General features: G+C 46.6%; 1 protein-coding gene across 2 annotated transcripts in view; it reads right to left on the minus strand.

Annotated features, from left to right (window-relative positions):
• Positions 1–354: 354 nt before the first annotated feature.
• The window catches only part of hk2 (hexokinase 2), a 32,369-nt gene continuing 16,907 nt past the window's right edge, over positions 355–15,816 (minus strand). The window contains exons 11-18 of one of the 2 annotated variants that reach the window (XM_076997940.1): positions 15,321–15,469; positions 10,886–11,005; positions 8,265–8,360; positions 7,861–7,960; positions 6,616–6,799; positions 5,988–6,143; positions 3,888–4,124; positions 355–2,470 (exon numbers count right to left, since the gene is read on the minus strand). In XM_076997940.1, coding sequence (XP_076854055.1) covers positions 2,329–2,470; positions 3,888–4,124; positions 5,988–6,143; positions 6,616–6,799; positions 7,861–7,960; positions 8,265–8,360; positions 10,886–11,005; positions 15,321–15,469 — 1,184 coding nt within the window. In that variant the 3' untranslated portion in view covers positions 355–2,328. Of the gene's footprint in view, positions 2,471–3,887; positions 4,125–5,987; positions 6,144–6,615; positions 6,800–7,243; positions 7,315–7,860; positions 7,961–8,264; positions 8,361–10,885; positions 11,006–15,320; positions 15,470–15,816 lie in introns of those variants that run through there. The other variant, XM_076997941.1, reaches the window with a different exon arrangement.

Raw genomic sequence — 15,816 nt, forward strand, 5'->3', positions numbered from 1 at the left:
GCCATTTGCAATTGTTCTCAGAAAAGAAATAATGGAAGAATCAGAAATGGAGCTGCAGTTCCTGCCATCAGGTCAGTTGAGGAGGTAACGGATTAAAAGTCTCATCATTCAGTGCGGATAAGGTCAGCAGTAGACCACCCTCACACAGCCCTGACCTCTGGGTCACAGAAAAGAAAATTGAATCAAACCATCTGTGCTGCACCGAATCTTTCTGGACTTGACGGGAATGAACATGGCTGGAACGTTTGAGACGGAAGTGTCCCCTCTGGCCCGTGAACCGTTGCCACACCGACACGGCCAACTCCACCTTCAGAAACGACCGCCACGCCACAGCAAATCCCTCAACAAAAGAGGTGAAGGATAATTATGTTTTATTAAAAGCACCCAGAAAGGGTAGATGAGCACTAGGCCGTAGAATATTCATTAGACGTACAATACTACACATTACAATCAAAATACACAACAAGCTAAAGGTCTTAAAATTCTAGTTCACCATACAGTGTGTTATCCATCCCGCCGTGATATTGCATCAGCAACTCTCAATCTTCCCCCAGCAGCACTCGAACTGTGCAGTGGCTGCCCTGTGTGGCGAGGAAAATACGTACTGTGTGTTCAGGAACCGGAATGACAAACCCCAGTCAGGTCAAATCAGAACAGTGTCGCTCTCAAAAATGTCACTCTAGAAACTCTTTTACAGGAAGGATGCAGTTTTTCAACTCTTGCAGTCACCGTGGTAACTACAGGCCAATTACGTTGTTCCTAATCTAAACTTTAATTTAGTGAAGTCAGAAGCAGAAATATCAGGAAGTGTTGGAAGACCGTAAGGGGCTCATTTTGGAGAAAGAACCCATTATTTATCATATAAAACATTTATGAAACACTTTGCTTGCACAGCTGATGAAGGACTTCTGCCCAAAACGACCTGTTTCTCTGGAGTTCGTGTACATCACTACACACACACACACGTACATAAGTTCCAGCCTGTTTTTGTGTACAAACCAATAAAAAAAAAACTTTAAATTGCAAGAGTTTCTTCAAAAGAACTTAACTGATTTAATAAATAAAAAGGAATAGAGAAAGTTTGAGTGCTTGAACGGCAGCATAAGTTACGGCTGCTTCGACTCTTATGAAACCATATACAAAGACAGAAGGACGACTTGTTCAAATATTCCACAATACAAAATTAAAGTCCTGCGAGACGAAGGGAAAAATAAATAGAGGGAAAAAAAAAGAGGGTGAAAAAAATGAAATAAAAAGGTCAAGGTCTTTCCATTCATATGACCATTCCTTCATATTTACTAACGACATCCATGTGAGGGAAGATGATATCTTGTTACTGTGTTTGGAGTTCAGATTAGTCTGAGGAGGAACTATTGTGTGCCGAGTGTGATATGAGCGCGAAAGGAGCCACTGTTCCGACTGCTGGCGCTGAGGTCCTAGTGCCGGTCGAGTGCACGATCACACGGATCGTGCCCCTGGTCCTGCACCCTCCTCTACACAGACACCGTCCCACACTCCTCAAACACGCTCCTACGATTTATTCATCTGTGGTTACCGTTACAGATCTGGTTACTCTTTAGCAAAACCAGAGGTCTTAAGTATGGACCACCACTAAGTGAAAGATCCACACAAGTAAAGGGACATCCACCATGGTAATGGTGGTGGTGATGCGTTTGTGCTGGTATCACCACTACCGTCTTCTGTGACGTCTCCCAACAGGACCAGCGTTTCTCTGCAGCGAGTTTAAAACATTCTCCATCCTAAGAAAACTGCAGGGATGCCCAGTCTCCACGAACAGGGTTGGAGCTACAAGCCCCTGGGGTGGAGCACACGCTTCCTCCATGTTTCCTCCTAGTCAGGCAGCTCCATGTCCCCCCCCCCCCCCCCCGAGTCTCAGTGTTGACAGTAGTTCAGTCCAGACACGGAGACACGGCTACTCTCTGACCGTGACCCCTGACCTCTGCCTCCCATTCACAGTTGAATAAAACCTCTCGCAGGTTTCTGTGTCAGTACAGTAAACTCCCCCCTACAGCAACATTGTGAATAAATAAGAAAGGCTATTCCATCACCCCCCTGCCCAAATTCCCGTGTGACTACACTAAAACTCCTGCCTTACCATCACAAATATTAGATATTATTAAGAAAACCGTAAAAAGGCGGCAAAACGGAAGCAGAAATGATCCTTGCTCAGACAGAAAAGCTCCGTAATTAACAGTCAGAGGGTGAGTTTGTGGCATTGTTTCATTCTTAGTTCTCTTTCTCCTCTTCATTTCCCTCTGTTATTCCCTCCGTTATGTCGTCACGTTCCCTCGTTTCTCTTCCTTCCTCTCACTTTTTCGCATCCCTTATGCGACAGGCCACAGCTGTGATGAGGGCGGCACCTTTGCCGCTGCCGTCTTCCGATTGGAGGAGAGTGACGTCACACTGGGGGGCCAGTTCTCGCAGAGTTTCCCGCATGATGGAAGAGAAGCTGGAGAGAGAAAAAGAAGAGACCTGGGTGAGATGAGACCTGGGTGGGATGAGACCTGGGTGGGATGAGACCTGGGTGGGATGAGACCTGGGTGGGATGAGACCTGTGTGGGATGAGACCTGTGTGGGATGAGACCTGTGTGAGATGAGACCTGTGTGAGATGAGACCTGTGTGGGATGAGACCTGTGTGGGATGAGACCTGTGTGGGATGAGACCTGTGTGGGATGAGACCTGTGTGGGATGAGACCTGTGTGGGATGAGACCTGTGTGGGATGAGACCTGGGTGAGATGAGATCTGTGTGGGATGAGACCTGTGTGGGATGAGACCTGTGTGGGATGAGGGTTCCTGGCTTGTCATGGCAGTCTAGGGTTATAGCAGTATCTAACCCTAGGACATTTATAAGTGAGCACCTGTGTAGAAGGATGGCTGAAAATTGCTAACATTTGATCCATATCTTTGACAACAAAAATCGATCATATAAACAAGCAAACACACACACACACACACACACACACACACACACACACACACACACACACACACACACACACACACACACACACACACACACACACACAATGTTATCAGGTCTATTTCAATTTCAGACACACTCCAACCATAAACTAATAAACCATATTCAGAATAATGAATCATCAATATCAGATCCAGCACTTTGTATTGCTTATAGATGCACGTGCTGAAGTAATTACTCCGTCAAACTGACAGGTGCAGGTTCAGGTTCACAGTAACTACGCTGGCTTGACTAGATGCATTTCAACTCTCCGTTGCTGTACAGTGTATTAGCGCTGGGTTTGTCGAGCTAACTTAGCAGTCAATACGATCTTAGCTGTAATCCTGACATCTAGCAATTGGTCACTATGGCAACAGCTGCAGTTGACACATAGTTTAGTGCAGACGAGTAAGACAAATCTTAAATAAGAGGGAGGAAAATTGAGTGAAATAATAATCAGTTGCGTACGAAAGAGTATTTTTGGCGAAAGAGTGTGAACAACTTTGAACACCCTGATTCTAGCCAGTCTTAAATGAGACGGAGTTGTCAGGTGCTGCAGTAACCCTTCAGAACACGGGATCCATTACTCCTGCTCCGTCGCCCACACCAGACCAGTGCGGACCAGTCCGGACCAGTGCGGACCAGGCCAATTAGCCGAAGAGATGAGGGTGAAGGAACTCAAGTGTATTTGCCACAATGCCCCATTTTCAAACACAACGTTGACGTCTAACTTAACTTAATATTGACCTAACTCTGCCGTATTGATATCACAGAACATTGTTGATGAACCGTTAATGACATGGTTACATTTTGGACTAATATAACCAAGGATAAACCATCGTACACACGTAACTATGGCAGCGTGTGCTGCCTCCGCATGGCTCCGCCCCCCCTGGGACACTTACTGCGGGTGAAGTTTGTAGAGAGTTCCGTCGACTCCCACGGTGACGGCGAGGTTCTCTAGGCCGCGGTTTTGTCGGATCCGGTCTACCACGGCGGCCAGGCCAGCGCCGCACAGCTGGGCGGCCCGGCAGGCCACCACGGTACACACCTCCTTCACCAGGATGCTGTCGTCACAGGTGCTGCTGGTCAGACCCAGGTGCTGCAGAATGGAGCGCACCTGTCGTAAGGCCAGACGATCGCTGCAGGTGGGCCGGGGAGACAGACAGACAGACGAGAGAGACAGACAGACGCGGGGTCATTCTAAGAGGCCATTATGGTCAACTGATGTCAAATGGAAAACACTACAGATAGCTCTACAGCAGGCGTACTCAACTAAATTTGTCCGCGGTCCAATTTTGGCAGATACCTGTGACCCGAGGTCCGGTGCGGGCGGGGGTGGCGAACGTAAGTTGTTGAGCGGGGGGGGTGGCGAACGTAACACTCGTGACTGAGTGTTTTTTCAATAGCCCTGAAATATATGCTACGGTTTTGTTTTGGTCCGTATCCAGTTAATCAGGAATGAGATTGGGTCCGGACAGGACTGCATTTGGGTCCGGCTCCGGACTGCGGTCCGCCAGTTGAGTACCCCTGCTCTACAGTGTTTTGGTGGGACACAGAAAACTGAAGTCTCACACACACATGCACACACTCTGAATCCTTCCTAAACAACACTGGACATGCTGTGTGGTTGATGTTGGTGAAAACATCAGTGCCGTGTATTACTCAGTTCCCCACTGTAATTCAGGACTTTAATTATGAACAGAATACAGAGTACTGCACTGAAACCAAAACACAGCTTTCAATCAATCAATCCCCGCTAACTCGCACACCTCTTTAACATTATCCTTGGTGATCTCAGACTGTCTCAATCCCACATCATTGGTGCCGACGTGTATAACTATCTTAGAATATTTACGTTTAGCCAGCACCTTAAGATTAGCCCTGATGTCAGGCGCTCTAGCCCCCGGGACTTGACTATGGCCGCTGGTGTCTCTAAACTAGTCGCTACGTTCACGTGTCTGAGCTGTGAATCTCCTATCACCAGAACTCTTTTAACAGGTCGCTCAGTCGGTGTATTACTGAGTGGGGCAAACCTGTTTGACACGAGAACCTGAGAAGGACGGTGCTCAGCCCTACGGTTATGCCGCCGAGATGTCACCCATTCGCCCCGCTGCGAGGGCTCTAATGCCGGAGCTGAGGGCTCGCTAGCTACAGCTGTGCAACCCGGGCCTGCTACGCTAGCTGCGCTAGCCGCTACGCTAGCCGCTACGCTAGCTGCTACAAACTCTCTAGGACTTTCTAAAGCCCGGATGTGCTCCTCTAAAAGCGAAATCTTCTCCGTCATACTAAGCTTTCAGGACTACAGTACTGCCTCATGTAAAAAATTGGCACTGTTATTAAAAAAAAAGATTACCAACAGGTCCATAAAGGCACATTCAAATAAACTTGATAATTAGTCTGGGATTTTAAGAACACACACACACACACACACACACACACACACACACACACACACACACACACACACACACACACACACACACACACACACACACACACACACACACACACACACACACACACACACACACACACACACACACACACACACACACACACACACACACACACACACACACACACACACACACAGAGAGAGCTGTGTGCCACCAGGATATATATATACCAAAAAATATGCCCCTATTTTTTCCTTTAAATATTAATTTAAATGAATATAATTACAGCAAATGTAAGGGGCTGGTCAAAAATAGTGAAAAAATCCAGGTGCTGGTCAGATAATCCATCAGTAGCTATGGAAACCAATGAACTTCACATTAAAATCACATTTTTCCCAGGAAAAATCCCTCTGCTAATAACCTCCTGTTCTCTTGCTGTTTACAAATAGCCTTTGTGTTTTCCTCCCAGGTCTGACCTTTATCAACGTGCTCATTAGACTGGACTCAGGAACACGTGCACAATGTGCCTCTGACTGAGTCAAGTGAGAGGGTCACGCAGGAGAGGGTCGCGTGAGGTTAGCGCTTCATCATTCACCACCCACGAACCTCTCGATCTGGGACAGGAACTTGGTCTCGAAGATGCCGCGGGTTTTCAGTCTCTCCGAGAGTTTTCCACGGAACAGAAGGCCTTTAGCAGTGAAGTCCAACAGAACGCTCCTCACAATCTCGCCTAGATACATACCGCTGATCATCTTCTCAAACCTGATGAACACACGCGCGCGCGCACACACACCCCATTTGCATGTATTAAATCATGACTCCTCCCACAGTTCTTCTAGACAATGAGAACATAACTATACAGATTGTTAATCACTACTCAGCAGACAGAAACCAATCACCAATGTCCAGATGAGCAGCTGTGTGTGGTGCTGTCTTTATATTTTGAGTATTTTTTACTGCAGATGTATGGAAATGATAAAATGTGAAATGATTAAATTAATGAATGCGGTAATTATGAAATGAATTAATTATAAACATATGCTAATAGTCTAATTTAAGGTGGGAGGATTCGGAACATTCGGAACAGCAGTCAGAACATTTTGGATTACAGCTAAAATAACCAATGGACAGGGTGATGTGCATGTTCATTGGTCGGTTAGGTTGTTGGGAGATTTCCATAGGGGAATGGATGTGTGGAGTGGCATTCCTGCGTCTGGCAGGGCGGGACTCGTACCTCTGTTTGCCGGGGTTGGCAGAACACTCGTCCACCGCCCTGTCGAACACCGTGCAGACGTCATCCAGCTCGCCGCCGTCCCCGAATGCCCCCCACTCCATATTCACACACATACGTCCTTCATCTCCCTCCACCAGCTCCACGTTACGCATCTCCTCCATGTAGCACGCATTAGTGCCTGTACCTGCAGGACCACAACACACACACACACACACACACACATTAGTGCATGTACCTGCAGGACCACACACACACACATTAGTGCCTGTACCTGCAGGATCACAACACACACACACACACACACACACACACACACACACACACACGCATTAGTGCCTGTACCTGCAGGACCACACACACACACACACACACACACATTAGTGCCTGTACCTGCAGGACCGCAACACACACACACACACACACACACACACACATTAGTGCCTGTACCTGCAGGACCACAACACACACACACGCGCATTAGTGCCTGTACCTGCAGGATCACAACACACACACACACACGCATTAGTGCCTGTACCTGCAGGACCACACACACACACACACACACACACACACACACACACACACACACACACACACATTAGTGCCTGTACCTGCAGGACCGCAACACACACACACACACACATTAGTGCCTGTACCTGCAGGACCACAACACACACACACGCGCATTAGTGCCTGTACCTGCAGGACCACAACACACACACACACACACACACACACACACACACACACACACACACACACACACACACACACACACACACACGTTCCTGTACCTGCAGGACCACATCAACTCACAGGTTAACACACACACACACACACACACACACACACACACACACACACACACACACACAACACATGCACTGGCACAGGGGTGCACAACCCCCTTCAAATGACGCTGGTTTTATGTAAGAAAGGATTCTAGGAAAAAAAAAAACTAAAAATGCCATTTGCTTAAAGTATTCAACCCCTGAGCTGTGGAAGCACAGCAATTAAAGATATCGATTCAAGAAAAACACACAAGCTATCTTACACTGCAAAACAAAAGATATACCTCATCAAATGTAGTACCAAAGCAAACATTAAATGTAGTATAAATCTCAGAACGTTCTCATTTCACCACTGTTGTAAGAGAAAAGATAAAATGTGGTTTTGATTTATGTAACTGTGTAAGAACAATTCTCACTATATTAGTGAATAATTTGTATTGCTTTTATTGCTCACCCACAATAAGCCCTACTTCACAGCGAGGGTCTTCATAACCGCACGTCATCATGGTACCAACCGTGTCGTTCACCACCGCCACCACGTCCAGATCAAACTCCTGACGGCACGAACAAAGAATCAGATAAGAAACAGAAACTGGGAATAAACAAAGGGAAGGGGACAAATAAAAAAGACAATGTAATCCAAAACTAAAGAAAAGAACGTTTAGAGGAGAGCAGAGCCAACGAGATCGAGCCAACGAGATCGAGTCAACAAACGTAAGAGAGCCCAGCGACATCAGCCAATCACGCCTCCGCCTGGAGCTGGCGTGAACTTTAAAGGGTGGAGAGGTTCGAGTTGAGCTGCTCTGCTGTGCGTTATGTGGGCGTGTGGCAGCAGAGAGGCACGACGTGGACACACACCTCCATACGATGGATGGCGTCCTTCAGGAGACCAACGACGTCCTCACCCTCACAGCCTGTGGCCTTAAAGCCTTTTGTCCACTTGAGCAGAATGCCCTACAAAAGACACACACACACACACACACACACACACACACACACACACACACACACACACACACACACACACACAGGGATCAGAGGTGCCGGTGTGCATGTGTGCTGCATATGCACTTGTTTTCATTGTGACCACGTGCAGGTGTGCATCCTTTCACCTGTTTGTGCACGAACACACACACACACACACACACACACACACACACACTCTCTTATTTTAGCTTCTAATTCAACCATCATGAAATGCATATGAAAGAACACTGGCTGCTTTATTGCAGATACACTTGACACTGACCATACTGACCAGATACACATTCAACATAAATAAATCACTAATTAAAGCCCCAAGAACCAGCATTTGAATTTTGACCTTTTGGCTAATTGACTATATTAACATGATGTTTTTGTTTTTGGTTGGGTGGTTTGTTTAACTTAATCTTGAAAGGAAGTGTTTTCCTCTAAATCACACTGCACACCATCACTTCCCTTTTCACATTTTATTGTGTTGCAACCTGGAATTGAAATTAGCTTAATTGGAATAATATATAATGAAATTACACACAATAGCTTATAATACTGAAATATGAGGCATGTCAAGACATAGTACTCTGCATTGCTATGGAAACAGTTCTTATGCAAACAATTGCCAATCAGAAATCCCCTAATTATTTGAAGTGTCAGTTTCATGTGAGCTCAATACCAACACAATTTTCTTCTGAAATGTTCCAATTTAAGACCTACAAAAACATTATGAAGACCAAGGAGCTATTGAAAAATGTCCAGGACAAAAGCTTCGATTAAGGTGTGTTGAGATGGGAGAAGCCATGCACAGGAAATGGCATGCTCAGAACTGGGCATGATGCAACAGAAAGCTTTTCTTGAGGAAGGAAAAATTTTGAAATCATATCAGGAGTTCGCAAAAGGGCAGTCTAGAGATTCGGAAAGCCGAGTCTGATCTGAGGAGACCAAAATGCATGAAGCAAACCAAACACTGCTTGTCCCCGTCAGTGGCGCAAAAAGGGGGTATGCGCCTATGCGACGCATAGGGGCGCTGCACTAGAGGGGGCGCCAAATCGATGAGATATAATACTTAATTTGTGTCCATCTTACGTTCGCCACCCCTCCGTCAACAACTTTCGTTCGGAGGCGCCGATAGTATGTTTGCATACGCCTCGGAAAGTAAGTAATTGCACCCCTGGTCCCCGTGAGAACCCATGGCTAGAGGGAAGCATAGCACAGCCACATTGTGGGGCATGTTAATCTGGACAGACTGGGAACTGGTCAGGTCTGGAGGCAAGGCAGATAGAGTCGAGAACATGGCGACCCTTAAAGAAAACCTGTTCCACTCTATGACCTGAGAGGATGGATCTTCCCCTCCATTGGACACCCAAGCTCATGGCCAAAGCTACAGAGGAGGCTCAAAAACAAGAGGTTCAGTGTGGACAAACCAAAGCCCAGACCTCAATCCAAATCACCATTTGTGGCATGATCTGAACTGGTCAATGGTGTCCAACCAATCTGACAGACCTTGAGTCCAAGTCAGGACCTGCCCAGGAACGAAGCTCCAGAACGTTAAGGTAGCAGGAGACACCGCTCGGCCCTCTGTGTGTATTCAACACACCGCTGCCGGCGTTCATGTCAGTGAAGGCCACTCGCCTTAATGATCCTCTTACACTCTCATCACACCCCCTGCTCCTTCGTCTTTTTATAAAAATCCCTCCATTTATAAAATTTTCTCTCAGGACTTTTGAGTACCGCAGTGAACCGTAATCCATAACTTACTATCGGTTAGAATCTTGATGTGAAGCTTTAATCTATTATTTTTTAATGGAGAGGACCATCAAGAAAGAAAGTGGTTTTTCGTTCATGACTGCAGGTGATGTTTGGAGATGATTCTTCAGTAAACTGCTGCTTTGTTCTTCTCTTCACCATCTGGCTGTTTGCTACTGATAAACGCTCAGGTATCTTCCCGTTTTAACAGTATACCAAACTCCTCTAATGTTCCGATTAGATTTTTCTGCCTCATGTCATTCAAATATAACAGTAGAGGACTCCATATATAACAGACATCTGGAGGAATATACTCTGGTTATTATGCACATAACAGCCAATAACATTTTAATTTTTTAATTTAACATTTTTTTAAATTATTGTAACTAATCCTGCTATAATATTAAACCAAGAAACAATTAAAACTTAGCATCAAAGTAACCAGTTACCCATAATTCCTTAAAATGCGATGGGCCCAACATTCTGCAGTGTAGAGCCCAGGAGAACACAGAAGAGCACAGGAGAACCCAACCCACACCACTGTCCAAACACATGTAACTGGGGCGCATTGGTTCAGAATGCACATAGTGCAACCCACACAGTTTAACTTTGGTATTTACGGGGAAAAATTTAATTTTATATTATATGTATATCTGTGTGACTATCCATCATGCCTATGCCCATGATGTACATTTCTGTTTGTATACCATGTCTATAATGTGTGTGTGTGTGCGTGTGTGTGTGTGTACACTGACCTGGTCCAGACTGTTCTGTTGGCAGGGGAAGGAGAAGGTGAATCCCAGAGGGAGAGACGCCCCCTTCATCCCCATATACTCCAGAAAATCAGCAATGCAGTGGACAATGTGGTCAAACAGCTGCGAAGGAACACACACAAACACATGATCACATGTCACATGACATTCTAGAACACTCCCCCAGACACAGGCCAGCTCAAACTGTTCTAGAACACTCCCCCAGACACAGCCCAGCTCAAACTGTTCTAGAACACTCCCCAGACACAGGCCAGCTCAAACTGTTCTAGAACACTCCCCCAGACACAGGCCAGCTCAAACTGTTCTAGAACACTCCCCCAGACACAGGCCAGCTCAAACTGTTCTAGAACACTCCCCAGACACAGGCCAGCTCAAACTGTTCTAGAACACTCCCCCAGACACAGGCCAGCTCAAACTGTTCTAGAACACTCCCCCAGACACAGGCCAGCTCAAACTGTTCTAGAACACTCCCCAGACACAGGCCAGCTCAAACTGTTCTAGAACACTCCCCAGACACAGGCCAGCTCAAACTGTTCTAGAACACTCCCCAGACACAGGCCAGCTCAAACTGTTCTAGAACACTCCCCAGACACAGCCCAGCTCAAACTGTTTTAGAACACTCCCCCAGCTCAAACTGTTCTAGAACACTCACCAGACAGGCCAAAACACTGTTCTAGAACACACTACAGCTGACCCAAGTTCTAGAACAGCACAAGCAATGCTCATCTAAACATAAGACCTACACACAATAGTTAGGGTTCAAACTTGACCACGATTACAGATCAGTACTAAAACTGTCTAAAACTCAGTGAACCTTCATGAAGCTTTAATGACACGAAAGCCGGGCTTTGGGTGTCAAAAGTAAAATGTATACATTAGTCATAGGATTTCTGCTTTCTACTATATATATGAAATAGCAGAAGCTATGGCAACATTTGTTTTTCAGATCTAGATAACAATATATCCAGGTAACACTTCATATATCACAAGTTTAAAGTAAAATTTGAATCAGTTTGGATTTTTTCCTCAGTTAAAGTTTGAGAAATGTCATGGAATCAAAATCATGATGAATGTGTTTTAAACTGAAGAACAAAAAAAGGCTGTTTACAGCTGATTAAGAGCAGGGTAGCGGAACCACGCCCCTCTCACAGCAGCAGGGTAGCGGAACCACGCCCCTCTCACAGCAGCAGGGTAGCGGAACCACGCCCCTCTCACAACAGCAGGGTAGCGGAACCACGCCCCTCTCACAGCAGCAGGGTAGCGGAACCACGCCCCTCTCACAGCAGCAGGGTAGCGGAACCACGCCCCTCTCACAGCAGCAGGGTAGCGGAACCACGCCCCTCTCACAACAGCAGGGTAGCGGAACCACGCCCCTCTCACAGCAGCAGGGTAGCGGAACCACGCCCCTCTCACAGCAGCAGGGTAGCGGAACCACGCCCCTCTCACAACAGCAGGGTAGCGGAACCACGCCCCTCTCACAGCAGCAGGGTAGCAGAACCACGCCCCTCTCACAGCAGCAGGGCGGTGGAACCACGCCCCTCTCACAGCAGCAGGGCGGCGGAACCACGCCCCTCTCACAGCAGCAGGGCGGCGGAACCACGCCCCTCTCACAACAGCAGGGCGGTGGAACCACGCCCCTCTCACAACAGCAGGGCGGTGGAACCATGCCCCTCTCACAACAGCAGGGCGGTGGAACCACGCCCCTCTCACAACAGCAGGGCGGTGGAACCACGCCCCTCTCGCAGCAGCAGAATAGAATAGAATAGAATAACATTTATTGTCCACAGTGTGGAAATTCATCTTTGATCACTCATGGCATACACCCCACAACATATAACATTTAACATATAACAACAACAAAAAAAAAACAGGGCGGTGAAACCACGCCCCTCTCGCAACAGCAGGGCGGTGAAACCACGCCCCTCTCGCAGCAGCAGGGCGGTGAAACCACGCCCCTCTCGCAGCAGCAGGGCGGTGAAACCATGCCCCTCTCGCAGCAGCAGGGCGGTGAAACCACGCCCCTCTCGCAGCAGCAGGGCGGTGAAACCACGCCCCTCTCACTCTTTTGCTCCTATAACTCTACTGTTACAGCAAGGTGCAAAGCATCATGAATAACAGGATCACTCTGGAAACGAAGCGTCCCACTACTTAAAGCTGCTCTGGAGAACAGATGCTGTGAATGTAAATCACCGCACAAGTACGTGGTTACTTCCCACCGCTGAAAAGGCGGAGAGAAGCTGAGCCCGGACCAACTGTGCTACCCCCATGTCTGACACGTCCACATCTCCAGAGCACCTGGTTATGAACCAAAAACACTTGGTCTGTTTTCTCCAAGCTTCTGCCTTTCACACGATAATGATCACAACCATTCAGATGAAGAGGACCTGACCAGAGATCTCCTCCCTAACAAGATCATGTAGAAACGCAACTAAGGTCACGTGCAGAGACGGTAGTGCCATCTCACTGCAAACCTACACCCTAAAAACCCTTAACCAGAGAGGATGGTGCCCTCTGGCTGCAAACCAACACCATAAAACCCCTTAACAGTACAAGTCGTCTTTTGCAGGATAATTCCACCACAAGTGCCCCCTTGTCAACACGAGCAGAAGGTCAAGTTGCCCTCGTGCTGTGTTCGAGAACACGTTGGAGGGCAATTCGCAAGTGGGAGGGGTAAACGTGCTTCACACAGAGCAACAGTGCTACATTACATGTGCTAACGGCTTTTTAAGACATGCAACAAGCCGACTCGGAGGATCCTTTAATTAAAATTTCACTTTTGGTCGATTTAAAAGGTGGTGTCATTTTGCTGGTGGGTTTTTTTTTTCTCTCCATTCAGCTCTCTCAGATTTTCCTTTGCATGCCAATACATGCCTCCTGGCTGTTCTCACTAATACATCCCCCCACTCTCTCCCCGAGCCCCCTGTCACCAACAGGACCCATTTGGAGTACAAGAGTGTCCTGCTTAAATTAATCCTGTACCCTTTTGATACACTCCGATTTCTTTCTCCTTAACCTCAGAATTTCGGTTAAACCAGTCCACTAAACCGCTGCTGTGCTGACAGCCTCCCTGAAAACGCTGTGAGGAAGGTTTGCATTAGCAGTCAACTTCATTTGAAGTTGAAATGAAAATGAAAGAAAGCACCATTTTTCTCTGAATTTTAAATGAGAGACTCTTCCACTTTTGGGCCACAATGTTATCAAAGTGTGAGCTGAGCGCTCATCTTCGTGATGAGTGAAGAAGTATATAACAACATGGTGAGAATCTAGTCGGTCGACACGGCATGGAAGCTCTAGCAATCTCACACCAAACACCATGCTGAGAGGGCATGTCTAAACTGGAATTCATGAAAGAGAAGAACTATACTGTCTCATAATACCGGCCCTGTTTTACATCTTTTAAATGACTCTGAATTAGGTTGATTGGGCAATTATGTCATTGAAATTTTCAGAAAGGCTTTCATAAGCAGTGGGAAAGAGAGTTTGGGTGTCAATTGAGTTTTAGTACTTCATAGTTTAGAATTGTTTCTAAACTGTAATTATATTTAGTTTGGGGTCAGTAGACAAGAATCCTCTCATTTGTCTTTTATTAAAATGATGTTGATAGCTGAGGCTGACAGTCTACATCATGTGGTGCTCGAACATCAAAGGCACTGACAGGACAGATAGCACCTTTGCAATAAATCAGCTGTCAAGATGATACTTGTCAGTTTTTTTAAAGGATCAGATACTTTACAAAGTTCTTTCAGACAGGCCAGGCAGATTTCTGAATTAATCACAGCAAAATTCCCTGGAAAACTCAGAGAGCTGTCAACACACATCAGATGATTTTTTAAAGCCATCCAGAAAATCAGGGTCCCGGCTCACAACCAGGCTGAATGTTTCTAAAGATTTCAAACAATCAGTCTAAGAAATAAAATTCGCATTAGCCAGGGGTGCACAACATACGGCCCGCCAGTTGATAAATAATTTGGCCCGCCTTCTGGCTTCGTGCCCAAATTTGAACGACGAACCAACAGTGTTGTTTTTTGGGATCATGGACAGTAAAGTGTTATTGTTTACTGAATTCTTGGATAATGCGAGGGGAGAATCACAAATGACCACACGTAGGTCAAAGCAAACCTTTTAGCACAGTTTTATAAGTGATGGTCATGACTGAATGATCGCCAAATAAATTAGTTGAGATCCTGAATTTTACATCAAAGTTTGGCGACTGACGATGGATCTGAATACAAATGTGATAGAGGGCAAAGTACCGTAATCTTACTTGTGTCTTATTTTGGACACGTGTCACATTTTGTGACAGAGTCCAACCCAATTTGTGACATCAGCAGGAGATTCTCCAGCTATGATTGCCTGATGAACCCTGAGCCTGGGGATTGGCTGAGCTGGTAGTTTGACAGAGGGGAGGCGGGCCTACCTCTTCCCCAGTGCCCTGCACGATGTCCTGTGGGATGGTGTAGATCTTGTTGTGCATCTCGACACTACGACGCTTTCCGCTGCGGACACGGACCAGCAGAACACGGAAGTTTGTACCACCAAGATCCAGGGCCAGGAAGTCGCCCCGCTCTGTGAAACGGGCAGAACACAATGAAGAGACGTCAAACACAATCTCACACGGACATGGACACGATCCAAGGGCAGAGATGACCATCAGTCACCAGCTTTCAAAAACTTTTGCAGTTGTAAAAAGATCAGGGAAAGTAAATTCCTGTTACATCACGTTAAGCGCACCAGTGGCATTTCGAGTTAACGCCTACACCTTCCTCAGAGTCCTGTACCTCAGATCCAACAAACATCTAGCCTCTTTTTCTCCACTACACAAGGTTAAAAGCAACCTTATAATCTTTACTGGCCTGACTCAGTACAAATATGATTTTCTACATCCAGCTAGACAAACCCCAGGGGACACAAGG

This window comes from Brachyhypopomus gauderio, chromosome 3 (assembly GCF_052324685.1).
Source record: "Brachyhypopomus gauderio isolate BG-103 chromosome 3, BGAUD_0.2, whole genome shotgun sequence".
NCBI classification, from domain to species: Eukaryota; Metazoa; Chordata; class Actinopteri; order Gymnotiformes; family Hypopomidae; genus Brachyhypopomus; species Brachyhypopomus gauderio.